The 20,137-nt window shown below is 37.9% G+C and overlaps 1 protein-coding gene across 1 annotated transcript; it reads left to right on the forward strand.

Moving 5' to 3' along the window:
- Positions 1-241: 241 nt before the first annotated feature.
- Positions 242-19,929, forward strand: erg (transcription factor Erg; the record flags this gene model as incomplete). Its single annotated transcript, NM_214668.1, is given in 4 exon segments — positions 242-1,123; positions 11,795-11,995; positions 19,208-19,294; positions 19,858-19,929. Coding segments are annotated over 4 exon segments (682 nt in total), but the record flags the coding sequence as incomplete, so codon positions are not given.
- Positions 19,930-20,137: the final 208 nt, after the last annotated feature.

Here is a 20,137-nt window from a genome sequence, read left to right on the forward strand (position 1 = left end):
TAACCATATGAGGAGTCTTTTTTCCGCAGGATCAGATGAACAATATTTGTCAAACCTGGAATAATACAATCTATGCTGACAGCGGTCGAATCGAGTCTGTTTTACGTCACTCGAGAGGGCAAGCGAATTTGTTCCTAATTGACCCGGAAGTGGTTAGTGGCGTCTCGCCTTCCCATATTCCACTAGGAGTTGTAGAGGTCAATCTTTAAGCGTTTTCCCCTTCTCAGAAGATTTGCGGTGAGGGGGGAGAGATAGAGAAGTTGGACAGATATTGTGGTGGGGTGCAAAATATAGCGAGGAACTTTCAATTCCTCTTCCATTACGTGCACATTTCCTTTTCAAATACTCTCGTTTATTGGCACTTGTGACAACCGCGGACTCGGGAAGAAGTCAAAGGTTTTACGCAAGTTAGCAAATTTTACAATACACTATCTTTAGTAAAAAGCGTCTGAAGTGCCTGATCAGTGTTCCTCAATTTGTTATATGCCTAATTGGACCTCAATGATTATTGGGAACCAAATAATATTTCATTGTGCAGTCATAAGGAATACTACTATTGATTTTCGTCTCATGAATATCATCTCATTTATGTTTTCTGTATAGGAAGCATTATCGGTAGTCTCGGACGACCAGACGCTATTTGAGAACACATACCGTGAGGTGAATAAGTCCAACACTATCGTCTCGTCGCCACACAGCACCCACATCCTGACAACACCTGTCCACAAGCCTAAGCTATCCGTGGTTGCATCGCCCACCAACGAGAGCCACATCTGGAGCTCGTGCGTACAGGACCAAAGGATGAAACAAGAGATTGAGCAGCCCACTTCCGGTGCCCACGATGGGCTTCCGGGGCCACAGGTCAGTCGCGGGGGACCCGAGTCGCCGTTGGATTGTAGCGTAGCGAAACCCCGCCAGCAACCTCCTCCCCACGGAGCGCCACAGGGCACCATCAACGCGGAGCCAACACAGGCCGCGCCACCATATCCGTCGTGTCCGCCACAGCCGTACCTGGGTACCACGGGTTCCACGCCCGAGGAACGGTCGGCTTCAGCGGGTACCACGGGAAGGTCACCGCCACCAAATGTCACCACCAATGAGAAGAGGGTCATCGTACCTGCTGGTAAGCATATATCATTGCATATATCAAAAAAAACCGTCTGATAATGAGTTCACATATCCCATTTGATCAGAATACTACACATTACTGCAATTAATAGTGATTCCACTTAATGTTACTCAATTTTAGTATACCATAAGGCGCCAGTCCATATATTATGTTATTTGTTGTATGTTTTCATCTTTGTTGTCACTTTATTTTCCCATTTAAGGGTCAGCGATACGGGTTGTATCAACGGGATATGCATCTTTAAAACAAAAAACTTATTTTCAATCCTTCTACAGTAGATAGATATTCAATTTAAATCAGAATATTGAATAGTCTCTTGAATAATCCTTTAAGTTATACAGAGTGCTTTAGTTAGATCGGCAAAGCCTGATTCTCTCCTGAACAATTGAAAATGATTCAATGATTCGCTCGTTGACATGCCTGTGGTGAAACTGAAATTATAAAGCCCTCTCACCTCTCTCTCTCTCTCTCTCTCTCTTTCTTTCTTACTCTCTTTCACACCCCTCTCCTCCCTCCCACCGCCTTTCTCTCCCTCTCCCTCTCTACAGCCATGACTGTACAAAATAAGTCATCATTGTTTCGTTATTGTCGTGAGTAACCGCGTACACTCACTTCATAGAAATACCTTAATAAGTGAATTGACGTTCACAAGCAGTCGTCAACAATTGAACAAATCTATTTTCACTGATGACATTTGTCATTCGGATCCCCGTATGGATTTTGTCAGACCACAGAAAAGCCCAAGTGATCTAACGCGTCTAAAATGTCTAGCTCTAATTAAAGGGAACAGGGTACGATTAATCCATTGGCTATGAATTTCTTGGTATAGTCTGCCTTCATATCCGCATCATCTGCTCCTATAAGATAGAATAAAGGTACATGTACATGTATATCTTTCTTCGATTTTTATTGTTTTTTGTTCCCATTCCGTTCACCTAATTTGTCCTTCAACTCCACTCTTAATAGTTATCTCTTTCTTTGTATACCGTTCCCTCTTTCTTCCGCTACCTCTCATCCCTCTCTCCTTCTCTAATGCTTATCTATCTCTCTCTCTCTCTCTCTCTCTCTCTCTCTCTTTACTTCCCTTCATTCTCTCTCTGTTATTTTCCCCCACCCGACCACCCTCTCTCGCTCCCTTTCTCTCTCCCTCCCTCACCTCTCCTCATCTCCTCTGCATCTCTCTACACCTTCTTCCACATCCTCATAACAACTTCTTCTTCATGATGGTGGTCAAGAAAGTGACGAACACCTACCAACAAAGTCCTAAACGTTTCACATGGAAATTTAAAGGTACATTTATAGTTGATATGTCAAGGATAATAGTACAAATCTATGATCTAAAAAATCTGTGAACTATATCAAACGTTCAACTAGAAGTTATCTAGAAATCTATATCACCATAAGCATCATGACCATAGGTGTGAACTGACAAGAATCGATATGTCAAGAGAAAAAATAGTTAAATCTAGTTGTAGCCAGCAAAGAATTTACAAGAGGCATATGTGCTATATATGAAACCTTTAACTAGACATTATACTAGCACATCCCTAATACCATGAGTTTGACTTGATAAGAGTCGATATGTTATGAAAATAATATGAAAATAATATTAAAAAATATTCTTTTTTTCTCGACATAATACCATATACTATTAACACCTATGGTTTATATGCAACCTTTAACTAGCAGTTACCCGACCAGTTCCTCATCATGAATAGCATTGACTCGATAAGTGTCGATATGTCAAGGAAAATAGTTAAAATTATTTCTGAAAAAATAGCACATGCTACTTATATTATCGGCACCTGTGGTTTATAATTCATGTAACCTTTAACTAGAAGTTAACCAGCCATTAGCTCATCATAAATATCATGGTTTTGACTTGATAAGAGTCGAAGGAAGTGTTCCATTAGTGCATCGCTACCTGCTGATCGGAGTCCTCTAAGCTTTCCACGTATCCCAAGACCCCTTCCCCACTGCCAAAATGTTAAGATTTTTAAGCCCTCGATAATATTCCAAAACAAGGCCAAAGAGTAATCGAATGCTGATACGGACTATCATTAATTCACTCACATCTGTTTAGCGCTGAAATGTATCAGTCAGTCCAAAAAGTTGGAAAGCAATGTCCTGGAAAACAAACGAATGCCCCAAATTAGAATACTACATTCAATTATTCTTTCGTTGCATTTTGATTGTTGCGTGTAAATTAGTTCTATATTTGTTGTTGTTGTTCATAAGTTCAATATCTAAACATCAATTATGTATAATTCAAATCTCGAAACACCATTCGGTTCTCATGATATACACTTAATTGTTAAAAGAAACATAAACTGAAACATGATTAAAGAATACTTTTATAATTTATTATTATTTACATTTATGTATAGCCTGATTTCGCTTTCACTTTTCACCTTGGAAAGTGCATGTAGCAGTTTACTTTAGCTCTAACTTGTCTGATTTAGAATGAAAAGAGTACTTCTAAATTCTTGGAAACCATGTATTTCATACCCCCCCCCCCCCCACTCCCATCGCCTGTTGTTTTGCTGATTTACAATCATTCAATCCACAATTGTATAAGCTTCATACGCCGTCCGTTGGTGTATACAGCGCCACCAAACCAACAACCTAACAACTGAATCCTATGGGAACATTCCCCTTCTAAACTCGTAGGTTATCGTGGAAATATTTTGGAGGGGGGAGAGAGCCTGCGAGAGGAAAATTCACTCAGCAATTAATTACGATGATGGTGAAAATAAACCGGAGTCTTATCGCTCTAGAAATTACTCGACTGTGTGTTCGTAGGTAGATGGTCGTTTCCATCAAAGTGTACACGGTCTGTATCAATTATCTACATGTTGATGGCAATGGGCTCCATAGAGACCAAGTGGTCTAGTGGCTTGTGTCCTACCTGGAAGGTCCGTGGTTCGATTCCCTTGTTCAATGTTGTTTGTCACTTATGGTGGCAGGAAAGCACAACGGTCAAGTTGAAAACTTTAACAAACTAAGTTTTCGAGTTGGGGGGGGGGGCACAGGAACCAGAGATAACCCGAAGAAAGTCCGACTTGCCCCTTAAATGAACGAGAACTACATAATTTTCGGCAAACTGTATTCACTTTCTCAGGGAGAGTAAGCTATTTGTATTCGGTGCAGTTTCAACTTGATGCATAATATCTTTACAGATCGCGTATCTTTTCAACCAAAATGATTATGATCTAATCGGATGGTCGGCCGTTTAATTTCGGGCCGAATTTAGCTCCCATTTCTTGAAATAACTCGTGACGTCACACAAGTCTCGTGGGAGCAAGCACACGCAACAAAATGTATCACGTGATACCTGGTTTTGATGAAAGAATCAAAGCAATATTCTAACCCCTTTATATAAACTTCCACATCAGCAGAAAATGTGGGATAATGCGAGAACATTCGGTATGATTGTGAGAGGCAATATTGAATTTTGTTGGGAAACAAACGTCCGTAGAGGGTTGATTTCCCCCTCTTTTTCCAACACAGATCCGGTTCAATTTCATTTTGATAAAAACTTGGCCAAATCTATTCAAGTACAAAAAGTGCGTGTGTACCGAAAAACTCTCTCTTTTTATTCCAGTAATATTTTTAACTTTTAAAAACATTCAACTCTATTTTTCTTGGTCTCAGATCGTGTTCCATGACTTTTCTTTAATAAAATATACAATTGCAGTGTTCAACATGATATGGAAACCAATGTTACTGTGATATGCAGTTATTACATTATTAAAAGCGATATTTGAAGGTAAATTAGGCATAATATTTGATAACAATTACGCTCTCAGTAAAATGCTAACAATCTATCGATCTTGATATAATTTGATAGATAAAAGCAGAACCAATGATAAACATGCCTCCTGCTTTCTTTCTTTTTTTTTTTTTTTTACCTATAACAAAACCCACAGAAGTTTAACACTGCTAAAGCTTGAGAAAACTAAATATTCATTTATTTGGACAAGGATCTTCATACTTCGAATTCCATGGCCCATAATGATACAACCTTTTTTTAACCAGTAGTCAACTGATCACGTATCACTAGGCTGTAGTACATACAGTAGTTGTATAGGTATAATGACGATCGTAAGCATTATGTTTTGATAGACGAATGATTGATGAATACAATCTTCACACTAACGAATGTGCACATTCATGCAACTTCATAAACAATGCATGCTTGACATTAAAACATGTGTATAGCCGAAGAATGCATTGCAACCTGTACCTGACATTCTTGCCTCAACCAAGCCGGCCATAAACTCTCCCGCCTTTGTTATTGCAGGCAATCGATAGCGCGGCTGACAGTTTTGACTAGCGCGCAGCAGACGTTTTTTGAATGAATAATACAGAAAAAGGCGGGAATAAACAAAGGCGAGCTCACGTGACATGGTGTGTGTGTGCGAAAATGCATGGTACACCCAGGGCATGTGAGTTTAAAGTCTCACCTCCCTGGTACACCTGCCTCGCGGATTTCGGAGAGTACGCCATTTATAGCCTAGCTCCAAGGAATATAATTTATTCTTTTCTAAAGTAATTATGATCAGTATACAACCGGCAAAGCGCTAATTAATGTTATTTGATTAAAATATGAAAAGTGCTATTCATTATATTATATTCCCCTGTGTGGATAACGAGTAACATAATATTCATATTAGTATTATTGAATTGAAAGCTTTCTCGAAACAAATTAAAGTATTGATAAGTCTGTGACCAAAAACGTCAACTTCGTAAATAAAAAGAAAGAAGACGTAGATGAAAATAATGTTTGATCAGAAAAAATAATTAGGAGGGAAATTCAAAACAGGGAGTGCCTATCATAAACAAAACGTAGTGGAAAAATCAACTTGATTGTGGTAAAATAAAGCGTACATGTACATCAGTTAATACAGCAAATAAACCTTCAAATTCCTCTACTAAACTAAATTGCATTACAATGTACTAGTTTAGATTTCTTCGTGACTTTCTTGTTTCCAACTAAACAACCCCTCCCGACCCCGCTGTTAGACCAAGTAGACCGGGAGTCCACTGGCCGGGCAGACACACTCCTGTTCGGAACAATTCACTGACAATGTTCAATGCATCGCTTACATTGCCCGGCTATTGGACCTGACATGAACGGGAAGCTGCAAGCCCCTAGCCGCAGAGATAACCATCAGACTTGGAGAATGCAGCCACGGACGGATGCGGGCTAATGAGCGCTCTGAAATACTATCTTCCGAAGGCTGCGCGAGGAGAGGTGAAAACCGAGCAGGGATAGAGAGAGAATGAGGGAGGGAAGGAGAAGGACAAGGGGAGTAGAAGAAGAACTGGAGGGAAATAAGAAGAAAAGGAAGATGAAGAGAAGGAAGAAGAAGCAGATTAAGGAAAAGGAGAAGGAGAACAAGGAGGAAGAGAAGCAGAAGAAAAAGAAGGAGGATAAATTAAAAGAAGTGGAATATGAAGAAGAAGAAGAAGAAGAAGAAGAAGAAGAAGAAGAAGAAGAAGAAGAAGAAGAAGAAGAAAAAGAAGAAGAACATTCCATCGCTAGAGCAGCACGAATGACATTATAAGCAAATATCAAGGATTTCATAACAACATTAGACAAAACAAAAATTATTCATTAACCTCTGTACTCTAATACAACATGTTCATATTATATAAGAAGTCTGAAAACAAGGTTACAAAAGGGGTGAGGCAAGCCATCAAGTGTGTACAGGGGGTAAATATCTTCCAAGGAAGACTATTATCAGGCTTGTTAAACGCTCAAAGATTAAAGGTGCAAGTCAGTAAATAGTTGATAACTTATTCTTTCCGTCATCGCCCCTTCTGGATTAACCCCCTCTCAGATTACCAGATAGCCCCCTTTTCCTTTTTGTTTTCCTTAGAGGAGGGGGTCTTATCCCATGGTAGATGGGGATAGAAAGCGGCCCCGGGGAGGGCATCACCAAACCCCTTTCCCTTATCCCTCTCCCCTTCCCCTTCCTCCCCTCCTCTTCCCTCCCGACTTACCCCTCCTCGATAGCAAAGACTCTTCAACGAATAGTTAATTAACCTCGACCCCTCAACAGACCCCATCATCTTCTCTTTTTTTTTGGGGGGGGGGGGGTATTTTATTGTTTGTTTATTTTCGTTTGTTTTGGAGGTTGTTTTGATATGCACGGTAAAGATGATAATGTCATGGCAACAACAACCATATCCTCGCAGAGCATTATAAACTTGTATGCATACATCGGAATGTTTTGTGAAATCTGTTTTAGAAAATGTGTAAAAGTGTAAATTTTACACAAAGGTTGTTAATTTCAGGTTGTATGTCAACAGGTAATTAATGAATATTAGGTGTAGCTGTTTTCAAAGTGGTATCAACGATAACACTATTACCTGTCTTTGGGTTATAGTGAGGGTACAAATGTGATGATGAATATAAGACCTAGGGGAAAATGGGTATATATATTTATATAAAAAAGTAAATATAGAAGCTAGGAAGAAATAATAGTAAGAAAAACAATTTTTCTCGAAGAAAAAGTGAAAACATACGCATCAGACTTAGATAGAGGTGATTCATTCAAGTGTATTTCATTCATTTTTGGAACTGTTGTTGGAACTGTTTTTTCGTGAAATACTTTCCAGAAAACAACCTTGCATTAGACGCTCCATATAGCCTGTACTCGGCTTCAATGCAATACCCATTGAACGCTTCACAATCCATTAGCCATGTCAAGCCCGAGTCGCTGGCCAGGCTCACAGCGAATGACGCTCGGCACCCTACGGGGCGTTTCCCGAGGGCCGTGCGGGGGTAAAAATAGGATGTCATTTTTCAAGCCGAAAGTCAAAATGTAAACACAGAGTCTGAGTCGAGGCACTATTCTTGAGAAGTCTCGAAAATGAAGGATAAAAAGGGGGAAGAATGAGGAAGGGGGAACAAACAAAGTTTCTTTTTGGAGAGGCAGAGCAGCTATGAGTAATGCCCGTGATGTTCTAGGCGGGCCGTGAATAGACGTGGGTTCGTCTGCAAGTGCTTTTATAAACATAGACGGGTATTGATCCCTTCTTTTTAGTAATAGACGATATAGCCATGATATTCATATTTGGGAGAACATGTACAAAGTTCATACAAGTTTTATTCATTACGTAATTAAACACTTAAAACCATTGTGCCGTTTTGTAGGAAAACACGGTAATACATGATGTAAATGTTCTTCTTTTTTCTTCAAAAGGGCACTTTCAATTTCATTAACATGGACAGTAAAAATCCAATACTAAATGGGGAAAAACGCAGAGATTAAAAAAATTGGAATGAAAATAGGAAAAGCTAGTCATTTGGAGAAAGGACATATTAATCTATAACACATAGAAAAGAGAACACGGAAAAGGAGAAGAAAAAAAAGAAGTGAGTGTCATTGAGGAAAAGGAGATAAAAATTACAAACAAAGTTAGTGAGGAAAATTAGTTGTCCAGATATTCGGCTACAACTTGGTCCCTTGGGGACCGTTCATACCTAACTCCTGAAATTACAGTTGACAGAACGGTATCTAACAACCAACTGGGGTGACGAAAACTTGTATAATTACCATGACAACACGGTGCTTTCTGGCAATCACGTGACCTTACTCTCTATAACTCATCCTTATCTCTGGATAATTCGTTTATGAATATCCTTGTGATATATGTTTTAACGTAGTAAAGATTGTCGTGAATTTGCGTAGAGGGAATTCCATTAAATTGAGGATTCGTGCAATAAAATATCGACGGTATTGAATTAGACACAGAGGAATTCCCAATAGGTATATTGTCAGCAAATGAAATGAAATCATAGAAATTAAGAAGATCATCTTGACGAGAGAGTGCATTGGAAGTCTCTTCGGTGGAAGATATACGTTTGGTAATTTCCGAAAGAGAATTCAGACTCAGTCTTTAATTTACCTTTCAAAGCGAGAACCTAGGTTAAAGAAACTACGACGAAATTCATCATTTATGGAAAGCTCAATAGGTTTTTTTTTATTTCTTGCATTATATAAGTTTGATGAACATTTCGTATTTTGTATGTATCATGTTTATGGTTGCATAAATGTCATTTTCTACTGTATGATATGCTCATTTATTGCTATATCAATCGAAAAAGCGCTTAATTCTTTCTGTGAATCAGAAAATATTAGTGAGAAGAAAATCCACATGAATATAGCAATAGTCAGGTGAGAGTACTTTGACTACAGAAGACAAAAACAAATATTTAAACTAAGAATACTATGGGACATCTCAAACATTTTTGAAATCGAAACATTTGTTGAGATAAATTATTCATTGTTGATACAATACAACAGTATCCCATATCGTGGAAATAATTTAGGGTAATATAAGGGCATCGACCACAAAATATACGTTATTAGGCCTACCTAACTCAGTTCTCGCACTAAGTAATAGACGGAATAACTTTGTCAAACTTATCAGACTTTTTTCGTCACTCTGCTTAAGGTAAGTTCGAGCTATGAAAAACCTGTAAACATGCTACAGTTTTGCTACAGGCTAATAATATCACAGTTAAATAGAGGGTTAACTTCCAAAGTTGACGGAACGAAGTTTTTTCGGAGAACCGTGGAAAGCAAATTCGTTTTGACACTTGTCCCTCAGTGGCAGACCTTTACCGGAAACAGCATCAATTGTCGGCCGTGTCTGTCGGCCTGATGGATACCGCGCCGTGCTCGTGGGCGCGTGGACGAGGGAGGCAAAGATGGAACATGTAACAAAATAATTTATTGAGAGAGAAAGAGAGAGAGAGAGAGAGAGAGAGAGAGAGAGAGAGAGAGAGAGAGAGAGAGAGAGAGAGGGAGAGTAACCAACACAGACAAATATATTCAAAACTTTTCGTCAACTTTGTAACTTATTGCATGTTGATAGCTCGACAGTAATATGTATTTTGGGGTTAATATGGCGGTGATATTAAACATGTTGATTGAATGTTTCAACTTTTTCTAGGAAAATCCCAGACTATAACTGGTTAGTTTGGTCACTATTGTGAGGAAAGCAGCATTTTAACAAAAATCCTGAAATGAATATTAATCGTACAAATATGCGAGGAATTCCATAAAGGTCGTCTTTTTGGCGAATCAAACCGTAATTGACTGCAGGATGCGAAACAAATTTATACTTGTGTTGACAAAACAGGCAAGTCAGAAGTACGGCCCACGCGTCTTCTGTATTCTGCCTCTGGTGACGAACTTATGTTTTCTGTTTTAGAAGTAGAACAGAAGTATGTATTCAATTTGGGAAGGTACGTTCTTGGAATGGCTGACCGAAAAACAGTTGCCAATTTAGAGCACTGAAATCGTATTTCATGGGCAGCGATTTTAATTCAAGAGGGGGCGGGAGAGGGGGGGGGGGGGTGTAACATTATATGCAGAAATTTCATATCAAAATACGTGTATCATTTCAAATTGTAGTTCATTTATGAACATAACAACGGACAAAAGAAGTTAATTATTACTTTTAAAAAATTTTAGTGAGGAGATTGTTTTCCAACTTTTTGTTGATGCCCAAAGGCTTACTGAGGCATTGGTGGGTACCAATGCTTTCCCTCTAAAATTACAAGGGAATATTTTCATTTCTACACATTAACCAATTCATGCGCTATATGTACCTGCTACGGCGATGTGTCTGATTCTCACTTACATGAACTTCAGCTGAGATAATCCCTTTCAAAGCAGACATAAACTTTTCCTAGCATTTCATAAATCGTATTAATATCGACCCTGAGTGATCACGATACAATACTGAAGGACGTTTCAAACAGGTGCATGTGAATATGAAAAGTACACCCTGCAAAATCAATATATCAATAGATAGAATGTTTTGCACAAACGTTGATCAATCATTTTAGACATTACCCTACCTATCCAAAATCCAATGTATGTTTAATAATATGTCCTGTCCATGTGCAAATTAAACTTGCGCAGACGTTTTTCTCACGAACATCGAGATCGATATCAGCGATCGATTGGACGTTTACAAAAATAGGTTCGTAATCTGTATTAGCTGATTTTAATGTTTTCTTTTAGCTCTGAAAGACACGGATTGCAGTCTGGCTTTCAAGATGCGACAAATTTGAAATGATTATAATGCATCGACGATAAAAAGAACGTAGTAAAACGGACTATTGATAATATCAGTCAAGCTTTAGTTGAGAGAATTTTATAAAGCAGTTATGTAGTAGCGATTGCTAGTTTGAGATTGTATTGGTATGTCCACGCTTCCGAAGATTATTGATACGCGCTGATCAATTCTGCTTGTTCCATATACGGATTTTTACATGGTTTATATATTCATGGGTAAGACAGACACTCTACATAATTATGTGCAGTTTGCTTTAGATGTATTTGTGCATCAGGTTTTCTGACGCAGTTAATAATTTATGTTTTGGTTTATTATATCTCACTTGTCAACTCTAAAACTATTTTTTAAGAAATGACTGAATTGTTTCCTTGATGAAATAAGCTGTATAGTATCTGCCATTTACTTTTTGTAGATACATAAGACGTATATACAACTGTAAAGTATAAGATTATTTTCATCTTTTAAATTCTTCTTGTCTCGAGGAGGTTCAGATCCACAAAGTTTTCAAGATCACTCCCACATGCTCACATTTGTGTATACCTCTTTTCATTCCTTTCCCAGACCCTAACATGTGGACTGCTGAGCACGTACAGCAGTGGGTCCAGTGGGCGGTCAGGGAATACTCCCTGGTGGATGTCCAGGTGTCCAGGTTTAACATGGACGGGAAACATCTTTGCAAGATGACCAGAGACGACTTCAGCAGACTGACCAACAACCTCAACGTAGATGTCCTCATCTCACATCTAACCTTCCTTAAACAAGGTAAGAAAATCTTCGATATATTCAGCAATCAGTCCATGAGGGGGGGGGGGGGGGGGGGACATATGCAATAATGCTGAATGATATACTGGACATTGGTTCTACAACAACACAAATGTTGAAGGTCCGCGAAGTAAAATGTTTATACCTTTTATTGATCTTCCTCGTTCTGCCTAAATGTAAGGACGCTTCCTCCTTCGATCAAGATAGGAAAACAAAAAATCGCCGCCATCTTCAGCTAAAAGTGATACACACGAATGACTTACGAACTGGCCATAGACTGTGAGCATTGCTTTAAGGTAGCTTTAGAAACACACATGCTTATCAAAGAAATTGTCCTCTTTATTGCCATAGGACGAACAAAGTATTATACTGTTCCTAATGGAATACAGACAGCGGGAAACATTCTACATGAAAAACAAGGACAAACATGAAATGGGAACAAATCACACTCTTGCAAGCAAAATCCTTTTAAGGTGATTACCCCCTCTCGTGACGAAATCTTGCACTAAATATTTTAATCACGTTGTATATCATGAGCAATTTTACGGATGGAAGATGAAAACAACCAATTATTAAGAGTATGCGTTGAAATGTTTGTATACATATTTCGATCAAAATAACGCTTCTGTTTTGTTGACTGTTTGTTTGCTTGATTGTTTTGTTTATGTTGATGAAAAGAGCTTTACATCTTGTTTAGATCACAGTTATCAAATATAAAGAAGTGTAACAACCTTTTCTTCCGCATACACTACAACATTAAACAACAACTAAATCATATAAAGATGCCAGAGATTTAGGAAAGCAATCTTATTCTTTTCGCCATATAAAAACACTTTTCGGTTCTATCTATCTTTTTTAAAACTGATCAGTTGACAGTTGATCTGAAGGAAAAGAAGAAAACTCGGTTTTATGTTGATCCTTGACACATGCCACACGCCGAAACTCTCCTGGGTCATGACCCCGTCACTTACACCTGTCGAGCGCGTGTGGCAGCGGTAGAGCACACCTGAGCACGCGCGTACCCCCTCAAGTCGCTTAACCCTTATTCACAAAGACAGCCAGACAACGAGGGGGGAGGAGTTAGCTTGATTAGGGGGAATCATGGAGATCCGGTGCTAGGGCACAAGACAACAGGTTGTTTACAAATGGGCGTGTCCAGGTGAAATGTATTTTTCAAAAAGGGTGGTTGGGGAAAAGAGATATACACCATTCTTTGCTGACATGGAATAAATTTAGTTCACTTTGCCACCTGAAAAAATTCACAATAACTAAGGATAAATTTTGATATTATTTTGAAAGGATTTCAAAATTAAAAAGGGGGTTTGTATTTCATTAACCTCAGATGTATTTAAGAATTTTCTAGGCGTGTTTATCGGTCTTCAAATTTCTATCGCAATGCGGGACTTTATATTGCATAAGCATATCAATTTAGAAAGAAAAAAAACATGACAGGTTCTTTTTAAAACTAAATCACCATGTTCTTTAAATATCCCCTCCCCTCTTTCGCTATTCGTCTCTACAAGACTGTACCATCATTTTCCATTTCTGCAGATATATTAAGACCGACAACTTTATACATTTCGTATAGCCTTACGATACAATTGAGAGAAATAACAATATCAATTTTTATTCTATTTAAAGGGGGTACGCCCCTTCTCTAAGCTTCCCCTATCCCCTTCGCTCCGATGAATACGCCATTCACCTGTTTCTTCGTGTTTTCGAAGTGTCCGCGAACGCTCTAATTGACCCTATAGCTCAGCGCTCTTAATTAGGAAGCCGCTTATCGGAACTCGGTAATCATAATCCTTCATAGGGGTACCTATCTTGACAACAAGGGTTTAAAGAAAAAGTTGAGTTCTAATAAAGTTGAAGGAAAACTAAAATTCGTGAGCTTTCTCATCTTTTGAAAGGTCAGAACAATAATATTTGTTGAAGATTAACCATAGAAGAAACATCCGTTATAAGGGATTGCCCTCCAAATGCCCTCATATTAAAAAAAAATACTCGAGATGGCTAAAAGACTCTCCTTCCACATGCTTGTGCATTTGCACATTTTGGTGTGTGCATAGTAAATGTAACATCTAGGAAGTTTTGATCAATTACTTATATTTTAGATATATTCCAAAACCTCATAGTACACACCTACATGTATTCTCATGTAATACATAATCAACATTTCTCAATTGCTTCAAGACAATTGTATTTATAATGCAGTCTTATAACCAGAATTCAACTTTAACTTTAACGGAGGATGGGGAGGGGGGGGGGGGGGGGGGTGAGAGGAGGGGGCAGATCATTGAGTTCTTCCTCTGTTCCGTCGTGGCTTGCCTTTGTCTTTTCTGGGTAACTGTCGCTCATACTGCTTTCTTCAGTGACATTTAACCGTGCATATCAGAGTCCCCTGTTTATATTTATTGTCACTTTCCGTTTCCTTTCCTTCCTCTTGTTCTATTCTTCAAATGTCCTCGTTCTCTTTCTCGCTCTTTCCCTCTCTCCTTCTCTCTCTCTCTCTCTCTCTCTAATGTAATTGTCACTTTTCCCCGTTTCCTTCCTTTTCCATTGAATTTCTCTTTTTGAAAAATGCTGTTTTTCTGTTTCTTCCTCTTTCTCGTTTCGATGTATTAACAACGATTTCCTCACCGCCCGTATCTCATATTCTATTTTATTTCTCATATTCGTTTCCCTCTTTATCTATTCTATCAGAGTAACGTAAAACATTATTTTCTGCCCCTTCTTTGCCAGCCTTCTCAGTCAGTGTCTTTTTAAAGGGATCAAAAGCAGATCCATTTTTATTCTGTTATAAATACTCCCCATTTTGCTTTAAAACAAATTGTAATTCATTAAAACAGCCATAAAGATATTATCCTTTTTCTTCTGACATAATGATGTTTCAGTGAAGTAGTACTTTACAATCAACAACAAACTAGGATCTTTACATCAATAAGTGCCATGAATTAGAACTTAACAAAAGTAAATTATTGGCTTAAATCCACCTGAACTTTTCATGATGTATAGCTTAGCGTCGACCTAAGCTCACAACCAAGCCAAATACTTATTTTTCCAACTTTACAGACAACTCAAACTACACTGATTAAAACTTCCATGCGATTAAACGTTACCTTAATGCTGCCCACATTTTTTTTGTCTTACATTACACACATTGACATGTATACCATTTTAGGGGCATTTCCATAACTCAACAGAAACACCGGTTGTTATTACCGATTAAAGGATGAGATGAAAAAGCGACAGTTTCAGGAAAAACAAGATGGCGTCTAGCTAAACCGGACGTCGTGTATCTCTCTGCATGTAAGCCCGGCCCAAATTCCCCTAGCCTTACCGTACGTGTCACGAACGCAATTAAGGGATCTATCGGGACGATGCCTCGTAATACAAGCTTCGCTAACAAGCTACTTCCCTCCCACTTCTTAAGGAGAAAGAAGGTTAAGTTCTGGTAAGGGCGAAAACGAATATTGGTGAGCTTATTAATTTTCCCCCAGGGATGAAATACCATAGGATCATAACACATTTGAAATGCCTCATAGTTTCAAATATGACTAGTAGCAGTAATGGTTTAACTCTTTTGGACCAAATAAAGATGTCAAATTGTCCTCTAGTCCCGTGTACCCGCATCGTTGTGTTGTGCTTGTCACTCTTTGTGATTTTCTCCAAGACTGAATAAAAATTACTTGTCATTTTGCTTATTCCAAACAAATTTGCAATAATTATGGAATATCATTCTTTTGTTCTAAAAAATCGACGTTTTCACAAAACCTCTAGTCAGTTAATTTTACAACGGCATTTGGTGACCATAACTGACTTTATCTTTAAACCCCACATGGGTACTCAGAAACAGGGGGAGATTTACGGTAGAGCCTCGAAGACAAGTTAGATTGCCCTTCGTTGCGCAAGACGAGTATGTGGCATGTTCAAAGAGAAAACTATACCCTTTTATTTTTTTCACCAGGGTCGAGTTCTGGATACAGTTCTTTTGACACTTTCGTGCCTCAATCTTTCGCCATCCACCCTGTCAGTGCTGTTGCAAGGCAGGAATGACAATGCTACAATACGTTATTATAAACACGATTAACATTACAAATTCATAGCAACAGATTCACGTTGTAAATCAACTAATGTTTCTGAAAGTTATCCTATAATGACACTTTGAAACAAGTAAAAACGAACAAAACATAAATACATTAATAAACTGACCATCAGGTTTAAATAATCATAACATATACACATACGATATAATTCACAGAATATTTACGTCTTATGTATATTTTAGGCCATCCATCTGTTTTTCATTTTCCCTCCATTTTTGAGGGACTCTTTTGAAAGTAGGAAATGTACAAAAAGTATTTCTCTATGGCTGAGTGTACAGCTCTGGAGCAGACAACTAACCTATATAGCAGATGGCACATAGATGGCGCTCTACTGCGTAGCTCTGAAACGAACGTCCTGTACGATCACGCTGGAGCATTCCGAATGTTGAACAACATGAATATTACGGTAACAATCAGGCAGGCAAACAATTCAAAACATTACATGCGTCAGACATCTATTAAAAAACGATTGCAAGATTTGTTATAATCTTTGGATAAAATTCATGTGAGGTTTAGATATCAGAACACATTATGCTACAATATTGCCGATAGCACACAACTCAATTTCAAAAATTGGGTGCTTTACTTTCTATACCAATGAACTGCTTTTTATAATCAACATCTGAACAAAGTGTTTCAGCTATACCGTAGATGGCAGCCTTGCTTTAAAAGTCGAACCGTGATCACAATAATGAAGTCCATCAGACCTTATTCGTTAAATGTTTGAAGGATAGTTCTTGAATGTTGTTATCAAAAAAATGGAATAGAAAGAAGAGGCTTTTAGTAATTTGATGGCTTCCAACAATTAATTACAAATGTATTTCTCTACATGAACATCCAAAGGCAGACTCATAATATCATAAAACATATGGCAGCCGTAATATAATATGCCTCGATTTACATCCAAACACACGGCCTTTCATAGAAAACAAGCAAGCACTCATGTTAAAATTATTACAAATTGCGACATTTTGCGACAATGTTTGAACATCAGTCTGACGCCCACATATTTATGACCTTGTTTCATTGGCTTCAGCGACAGTCATTTGAATTCTATGAAGCTAAGGGGCCAGAGCAATCGCTAACATAAGGGGGAATACCTTTAAGTGAAGGAGGTGTCATAAAAAAGTGGACCTTACCCCCAATAACTTCTCCGGAGTAGAAGTGGTCTTTCTCCGACGAAATTTGTATTAATCGCATTCTTTGAGAGGTTGGCCCTCGAGTAGCGGCGCTATCGAACGTCTCCCTCCCCCTCTCTTATGGTTAGAAATTAATTGATATGACTTACATCACAATCTCGTCTCCCGTCGCTTATTGAGAAGGGCGAAAGAAAAAAAAACGCGCGCTCAAATCAAAATTACACGCGCTTCTTTCTTGTTAAAAGGATAAATCTCAATGACTTTTTTTACTCGCCAGATGAATCGATTTCAAAGCAGAGTGTGTGGGAGAAGTTCATAAAGTTCATGTTTAACCTGACATGCTATTACATGGGTATCTATCAAAGAAAATTAAATTTGGTGTATTGAGATGACAGAGAGGTTAATTTCCTTTGCATATTAAAAGAGAGGGCTGTATTTTATTTCTAATCTTGCTTTGATTTGTTCGTTTGTTTTGTTTTGTTTTATGTTTACCTTTAAAAAGGTGACACATTCATCAAACAGTCACAGCTAGATTATATTTACTTAATTTTGTTCATGCTTTTACGCTTGATATTTCAAATTTCTACATTGATCTCTTGCTTAACCAGACTGTTGTAATCAGAATCTGTTTTGCTATTATTGACTTAATATTAATGAATTTCATAATTATACAACTATACTTGCATACTGTTGGCAAAAATACAGCCCTCACATGAATATCAATGTCTTCAATCATTATATTTAGATAATAAAAATTACCATTTCATATTCTCAGTAACCATCTTTAAAGCTCTTTGGTTTGAAATGCAAAACTGACTTGACAAATTAATCGGAGCTTCGAACCTTTCTCGTTGAAATAAAAAATATAATATTTCAATTTTTTGTTGACATAATTATATTTTGTAATCTATGAATATTCTCTCATTAGATTCGAAGCTTTGAACTACAAGTAAGTCTCAGTGTATTGGGTGGTAATTGTCACGTGATCATGGTGATATTCTCTTGCTCTTTTGCTCTGCAACTTTAATTTTCTTTTTCAATTAATTTATGATAATTAATCGTAGTATGGGCTTTTACTAGATGAAGAATAAGTCAATTACAAAAAAGTACGAAACTAGCTGATTCAAATTTCCCTCGTTAAGTCGTTATACCCGACCAATTATAGATGGACCTTTCGATTTCATACTCATCTATAATTTTACAATTTTTGTCTAAATTTTCTGCAGCTCCACTGCCTAATCTAACGTCAGATGATATAGACAAAGCGCTGCAGCCCAGCCCGAGGAACCCACCCTCCTCTCAAGGTACGTAGGTCATCGCACATGCGCAATATATAACATATTAGCCCCGGGGGTCATTAGACATCCGCAGTAGATTAACCTGAATATCATCATGACTATTTATATAAAAAAAAGAGTAAAAATTGAAATGGATAATTATGAAAGAACAAAAATTAGATCGATTTGTGACACGGTTAATGGAGGTCAACAGCCATGCGCAGAGAAAACTCCAAGAACAAATAAATGTTCTGCCAAAATACTCAGAGCTGATAGAATGTCTTACAATACTTTAATTCCATCGAGTTCATCAAAAACCCACCCCATTTCTGTAAAACATCCCTGCTGCGCTTTTTGTATCGATACATAAGGAGAATGCCAAATGTAAAGATGTTTCAAATATTAATAACGTAACTGGGGAAATTTGGAATCAGTTAGTATTTTGCATTTTGGAGTTATCACATTAGAATCCTTATCTTTTATTTTACATTACTGGGGAATATGGAATGTTTCTTCTTTTTCTTCTCCGTCTTCTCCTACTCTTCCACCTTTGTCTTCCTTTTCTTCTTGGTTGTCGATTTCTTTTGTCTTGATCACCCTAAATTTTCTAAAATAAGTTTTAATTTTCATCTCCATGTCACTATTTTACTCTCCCTTTCAATTATCTCCCATCCTTATTCCCATCTGCAGGTTATACACCAGGGGCCAAGAGCAATCTGGATGACAACAAATACAACACTGCAGACCATCAGACCACTCTGGACACGAATCCATCAGGTACGAGCACGCCCTCTCGACCTTTGCTAGAGACAAGAAAATTGGAGGATGGAGGAAGATGGAGGAAGGTTGGGGGGGGGGGGGATAAAACAAACAATAAAGATGATGATGATGATGATGATGATGATGATGACGATAGTATTAATAATAACGGCCGTATTATAATGATATACGAATAACTATATAATGACATTTATTATACATAAACAGAAATAAATAGAGGAAGAAATAAAAGAGGAGAAAAAGAAGAAGAAGAAGAAGAAGAAGAAGAAGAAGAAGAAGAAGAAGAAGAAGAAGAAGAAGAAGAAGAAGAAAAAGAAGAAAAAGAAGAAGAAGAAGAAGACAAAATAAAAGAAATAAATGAAGAGAGAGAGAGGGGGGGGGAGAGAGAGAGAGAGAGAGAGAGAGAGAGAATGAGGATGGAAAGTACATGGTATATCAAACCTAGCTTGACAGCAATAATTTTGACTCTGGTGATAGACCTGTCATCAGAATACGTAATGTTTTTATTATCACCAACATCTTTAAGTAATTTCCATCTTCCTCCATATTTTTGTTCGTAGGTGGGTCAGCCTTTCCTTATCCTCCTTCCACTACTACCACTGTTGACAGTGTTCACCGCATGCCTCGCACAGGTAAAAAGATAAAACAATTCAAAAGACCAATTCAATTAATAGTACTACTAACACCCATTTTTTTAAAACAAATAATATTTAAAAAAATAAAATAATCAAAGCGCTTCAGAGTATAATGCACCCTTGTCATTGGATTAGATTGCATTGCTTACGATTCTCCACTGATACACTCTCCACTCCCCTTGCATGACGTGCGATCAGTTTACAG

This window comes from Strongylocentrotus purpuratus, unplaced genomic scaffold, assembly GCF_000002235.5.
Source record: "Strongylocentrotus purpuratus isolate Spur 01 unplaced genomic scaffold, Spur_5.0 spur5_scaffold_1, whole genome shotgun sequence".
Lineage (NCBI taxonomy): Eukaryota > Metazoa > Echinodermata > Echinoidea > Camarodonta > Strongylocentrotidae > Strongylocentrotus > Strongylocentrotus purpuratus.